Source organism: Salvelinus sp. IW2-2015, linkage group LG24 (assembly GCF_002910315.2).
Source record: "Salvelinus sp. IW2-2015 linkage group LG24, ASM291031v2, whole genome shotgun sequence".
Classification (NCBI taxonomy): Eukaryota; Metazoa; Chordata; class Actinopteri; order Salmoniformes; family Salmonidae; genus Salvelinus; species Salvelinus sp. IW2-2015.
Genome location: NC_036864.1, coordinates 3,371,763 through 3,378,187, shown reverse-complemented (window position 1 = coordinate 3,378,187; position 6,425 = coordinate 3,371,763). Strand labels below are relative to the sequence as shown.

At 42.7% G+C, this 6,425-nt stretch overlaps 1 protein-coding gene across 1 annotated transcript; it reads right to left on the bottom strand.

The window, feature by feature from the left end:
- Positions 1-2,064: 2,064 nt before the first annotated feature.
- On the bottom strand, positions 2,065-5,983 carry LOC111951317 (acyl-coenzyme A thioesterase 5). The gene is made up of 9 exons (XM_070434753.1): positions 5,887-5,983; positions 5,418-5,775; positions 5,089-5,208; positions 3,406-3,488; positions 3,177-3,270; positions 3,025-3,105; positions 2,795-2,936; positions 2,577-2,706; positions 2,065-2,424 (listed from the first exon to the last, which is right to left on the bottom strand). Coding segments are annotated over exons 1-9 (1,062 nt in total). The 5' UTR covers positions 5,940-5,983; the 3' UTR covers positions 2,065-2,423.
- Positions 5,984-6,425: the final 442 nt, after the last annotated feature.

Genomic DNA, 6,425 nt, shown 5'->3' with positions numbered 1-6,425 from the left:
GCGTTGAGTGTAGCTGATGATGCTGCACGGGCGAGCAAAACATGTCTGGAGTATAACTCTCCATGCAACTATTATGCTATATAACTAAACTATCCCAAGGTTAGAAATCTGTACAAATATTTTTATTTTAGACTTAAGAGGTGTGTCTCTCCATTGCTATCACAGGCTCCCTTTAGTCTAATGCATCACTGGGTATAAAAACATAACGGTCACAAGATAGGCTTCCGGTTAATTTAATTGAAATCACATGGACTCGCTTTCCAATCGATCCCTGTGGCGGGACTGTTTATGAAAACAGGCTGTTATGTTCGGGAACAACAGCGACTGTGGGAAACCGTTATTGACTGTACAAAACAGYTTYTGTAAACGATAGCTAGTTGAAAATAATGTGCCCAAAACATATTTAAACAAGCATAGCGGACTGAGACATCTGACATGTATAAACTGTTGAACACATTTTAGATGTTTAAATAATGGTACAGTTCCTCCTTAAAAGGTCCCCATGGTCCTGAATAAGTGACAGTGAAAAGTAACATTGGAATTAAACTTTGACGGCAACAGAAAACAAAATCCTCCAATGGATCTCTTCACATTTGACTTTTCCTCAAGCCAATAATTGGCTTTAGGCTACTCCTCAAATGCATTGATAATTCTTTAGCTAGCTACCTGCGCAGTAGGAAAAAACTAAACAGTTYGTGTAAAAACAATACTTACTCAAAAGTGATGCGATGTGCAATATCAACATTTTCGAGTATTAAGCATGGATAATTATCCCTCGGGTTGTTGTCGGCAAGTCCTGAAGCAGTTGTGTGCGTGAGTGTGTCTGTAACTATGTTCTAGGAGGTCCTGGCGAGCCCCCAACTGTACATCCCACGCGTTCCCGAGTCCCAACCCTCCAGCCTGGGTATGCAGCACAGCGTGCTAACGAAGATAAGCGCACCACATTCAGCCAGGACTTTCTTTGATTGAATAGTACAAGTAAATAACTTTACTTTTAATCTCGCGATAAGTCAAGACTGCTCTAGGTGTGTTGTCAAATCAAAGTTATGGTCAGTATGCTTGTTTAGGCTACTGAGATCATAAGAACATATTAGTCGGTCTGTAGGTCAGACAGACATAGGTGTAGCTCTGGAATGCACTGCTGCACATACATTACCTGCATGTTTCACACGATYAACTTCACTGTTCTTCTGACTAACCTCAGAAGGAGAGATGGGTACTTTACCATGTCAAACACAGAACTCCACATCCGTCTYTGTCTGGCAGAGGGACACACACAGGGGCCATTTTCTGTGTTTGTAGTGGAGTGCCTATTTAGCAGTTGGGCACAGATGGGCGATAGCGGAAAAATCCTATTCTGTCAGATTCAATCCCCTATTGGGCTAAACCCTGGACATGCTTGTCATTGAGTTGGACAGTTATGGCAGAGACAGGTGGACCATAGTTACCCCTCAGGAAAATAGACACAGCATMTCCCTGAACACTGAAAGTTAAAGATGATTCCCTCCTCAGTGCTGAAGTAATTTGCCTGGATTGTCAGAATTTYTAATGGTAAAATCAAGACGTGTTTATTCGTTTTATAAATACCCTATTCATCAAGTTCAATGGGGTTTATTTTAACATTTAGACCAGGATTTTCCAAACTCAGTCATGGGGCCYCACCTGGGTGCACGTTTTGGGTTCTTACCCTAGCACTACACAGCTGATTKAAATAATCTAAGCTTGATGAGTTGGTTATTTGAAAACAGCTGTGTAGTGCTCGGTCAAAAACCAAAACATGCACCCAGGGCACGAGTTTTGGAAAACCTGGTTTAGACTGCAACCTATGTATGAAACATCGCAGGAATGCTGATCTAGAATCAGTTCTGGCTTTCAGATCATAATAAGATTAAATGGACAGGGGCATCCTTATAAAAGATCAACACTCCTCCTCTTGAGATATTTGGAATACAGCCCCAAGACTCATCAATTGACCACAACTATATGTGCATACATCACCCTCGTGTGGAATATTGAAGAACTGCAAGAGACATACCAAATAGCTCTCTCGTGCTCTCAATAACATATTGTTCACACTCCTCTGATTTATTATAAACATCATAGACATTTCCTATTATTTCCTCATGAATCAAAAAATAGAATCAATCATCTGTGTACTATGGCAGTTAGGTTTCAGGCGCAGGTGTTACCACTATTGTCAGGTTGAAACTCATGCAGTTCAKTGAATGAGAGACTCTGACCCACKACTGTGGACACTCCTCATCAGCCCTCAATTTATGTTGTACAGCTGTGTCCACTGGTCTGATGACTCTSTCATTCAAGCATTCAGTCGTAACAAATTAAATACATTAACATATAAAATATTATATAAAGTTATAGCTTAGTCAATCATACTAGGTCCTTGATGCTCCTCGTGTGTGACATTTACATTTAAGTCATTTAGCAGACGCTCTTATCCAGAGCGACTTACAAATTGGAAAGTTCATACATATTCATCCTGGTTCCCCCGTGGGGAATGAACCCACAACCTTGGCGTTGCAAGCGCCATGCTCTACCAACTGAGCCACACGGGACCTCACAGCTTGGCCTTTGGGACAGAGTCAGGGCTGGGGTAGAGGTGTTGCCGTAGGAAGCTAAGGCTTCTTTCCCAACAGTCTTCCTGAGCCACGGCATGCGGCTTGGTGTACCCTCCCCACAACATGATCACTGCAACACACAAAGTTAATTTTTGAGTAAAGAATTGGTTATACAGTTCAGTTGTGTATACTATAGGTGTGGGTTGTGTGTACAGTACCTTTCTGTCGTGTTTGAGGCACTATGAAGTTGCTGGCTCTGAAGTGGGGTGTGTAGGGCGGCTCAATGAGGTGTCCAGCATCAGGGTATTGTAGAATGGTCAGTAGGTGCTCGTTACCCGCTGCACGCATCATCTGGGTCATCTGCAGGTCAGAGGTCACATTCAGCATCAATCACAATTATTGATTTCATAGGAAGCTTGTAATCATGTTTGTGTGTGTGTGTACTCACGTCCTTGGCAGACTCCACTGTGGCCCAGTTCTGATCATCCTCCCCGACGACCAACATCAATGGACACTTTATCCTCCCCATCTGTCAGAAGACACGGCAATGAGTAAACAAACACACTGTCTGTGTGTGTGTGTGTGTGTGTGTTGACTTACATCCACTTTCTCTCCAAGGTCGGTTGGGATGGGCAGAATGATGTCTCTCCAGACCACATGGCCCTCTTCATCAAATCGGGTCTTATACCCGTGCCTGGCAATAAAATTGTTTTAGTCTATATTTCATAATTTGAGCTGTAGGTCACAAGCTTCATAATCACGGTACTTGACAGCGTCACTTCAAACAAATGTGTTTATTTTTCATTCACAAATGGTGGTTGYCACTCACTCGCTCATCTTCATAATCACGTCGGGGATGGACTTGTTGACTGGGTAGACGTGACTCCCACTGATACACACACAGCATCTGGGCTGGAATACACACAGTATTTATTGTTACACACTAAACAAACTCATATGCATATACACATGGTCAGTKTTGGGACAAAGATTTCTGAATCTGAATTCACACTATATACAGTGCCTTTCAGAAAGTATTCAGACCCCTTGAATTTATCCACATTTTGTTAGGTTACAGCATTATTCTAAAAAAAAATGTATTATCCTCATGAATCTACAAACATTAACCCCAAATTATAAAGCAAAAACAGGTTTAGAAATGTATGCCAATTTATTAAAAATAAAAACGTTTAAATAAAAAATTAAATAAAAAAACTTTTCCCTAAGTATTCAGACCCTTTACTCAGTACTTTGTTGAAGCACCTTTGGCAGCGATTACAGCCTTGAGTCTTCTTGGGTATGACGCTACAAGCTTGACACACCTGTATTTGGGTTGTTTCTCCCATTCTTCTCTGCAGATCCTGTCAAGCTCTGTCAGGTTGGATGGCGAGCATCGCTGCACAGCGGTTTTCAGGTCTCTCCAGAGATGTTCGATCAGGTTCAAGTCCGGGCTCTGGCTGGGCCACTCAAGAACATTAAGAGACTTGTCCCGAAACCACTCCTGAGTTGTCTTAAATGTGTGTTTGGGGTCGTTGTCCTGTTGGAAGGTGTACCATCGCCCCCAGTCGGAGGTCCTGAACACTCTGGATCAGGTTTTCATCAAGGATCTCCTGTACTTTGCTCCGTTCATCAGACCAGAGAATCTTGTTTCTCATGGTCTGAGAGTCTTTAGATGCCTTTTGGCAAACTCCAAGCAGGCTGTCATGTGCCTTTTACTAAGGAGTGGCTTCCATCTGGCCACTGTACCATAAAGGCCTGATTGGTGGAGGTTGTCCTTCTGGAAGGTTCTCCCATCTCCACATAGAAACTCTGGAGCTCTGTAAGAGTGACCTTCGAGTTCTTGGTCACCTCCCTGACCAAGGCCCTTCTCCCCCAACTGCTCAGTTTGGCCGGGCGGCCAGCTCTAGGAAGAGTCTTGGTGTCTCCAAACTTCTTCCATTTAAGAATGATGAGGCCAATGTGTTCTTGGGGACCTTCAAATGCTGCAGATTTTGTTTTGGGTAACCTTCCCCAGATCTGTGCCTCGACACAATCATGTCTCGGAGCTCTACGGACAATTCCTTCGACCTCATGGATTCGTTTTTTCTCTGACATGCACTGTCAACTGTTGGACCTTATATAGACAGGTGTGTGCCTTTCCAAATCATGTCCAATCAATTGAATTTACCACAGGTGGACTCCAATGAAGTTGTAGAAACATCAAGGATGATCAATGGAAACAGGATGCACCTGTGCTCAATTTCGAGKATCATAGCAAAGGATCTGAATACTTAGGTATTTCTGTTTTATATTTTATAAATTAGCACAAAAAAAACCAAAAACAAAATACTGTTTTCGCTGTCATTATGGGGTATTGTGTGTAGATTGTTGAGTATTTTATTTTAACAATTTTAGAATAAGGCTGTCACGTAACAAAATGTGGAAAAAGTCAAGGGGTCTGAATACTTTGCGAAGGCACTGTACATTCAGCTCCAATCTGGAGGAAAAAGAGGAGAGTGGGAGGGAGACTCACGCTGATGTCTTTGGAGTAGGCTGCCAAGTTCAGGGCGACTGACGCCCCAAAGGAGAGACCAAACAGAGCAACTCTGTCCTTCATCACCAGAGGGTGCTCCTTCACAATCCTGAATGCTTTCTACATAACAGAGAGATAGAGTTCAAGTGATAAGGATACAACGTAGGATCCAATCTAGCAGATGCAATGTGATGTAATATAACGTGAGGTGATGTAATATAACAGTGAGTCTGGGTAAATGGTCACAGGAGGACTCTGCCCTCTCAGGGCCATTTCTGAACATTAAGACATGCACAAGCTTGTAGGCACACACACAGTATGAGAATCACCTCAAAGTAGGTTTTTGATTCGATGTCTGAGGTTCTGTTCTTGTCATGGGAAAGGTACTCTAGCGCCATGGAAACAAAACCGTGTGACGCCAGGAGGCCGGAGCGGTACTCCACTAGCCCCCCACCCCCTCCCCACATATCCAACACCCCAGGGAAGGGTCCGGGACCTGGGGGTAAAAAGAGGGTCCCTCGGACTCCATGTTCCCTGATGTCAATTCTGCACACACCCGGTGCCATGTACCATCGTTCTGTGACAACGGTTGCTAGGGGAGACTGCTTGCTGAAGCCCTCAGTCATGTGCCCACTGTACACAGAGATGTGTACCACCATAGGAGTGAGGACATCCATCTTTCTCAACCTGAGAGACAGAGARAGTTTATTTGACTWRTCCAGMCGGGCCTGGTCACCCTAAATTGTGTTTTTCCTATGTAAAATTGACCCCAAATATTGAGACGCATTGGTGTGTTACCTGAGGCCTGTCCGACTACCTGGAACAGGCTGCATGCTCCACAGTAGACCCATGGGCTCTGCTCCTTCATATGTTCCTCCAAGACTGGCATCCTTAGCAACTACATAAACAACAAAAAAGAGAGAGGCTCGAGTTCCTGACTTGGACATTCAGAGATGCGATGAGACCATTCAAAACAAATTTTCTACTCGGAGCTAATTTTTTCAGAGAAGTCAGTTGTAGAAGTTGACTGATTATGATTTTTTAGCGCCGATACCGATTATTGGAGGACCAAAAAAAGCTGATACTGATTAATCTTTCCGATTTTATATATTTGTAATCATGAATTTAAATACTGAATGAACACTTATTTTAACTTAATATAATACATAAATAAATCAATTTAGTCTCAAAATAATAATAAACTGTTCAATTTGGTTTAAATAATGCAAAACATGTTGGAGAAGTAAAGTGCAATATGTGCATGTAAAAAGCTAAGTTTAAGTTTCTTGCTCAGAAATGAAACATATGAAAGCTAGTGTTCTTTTAAATGAGTCTTC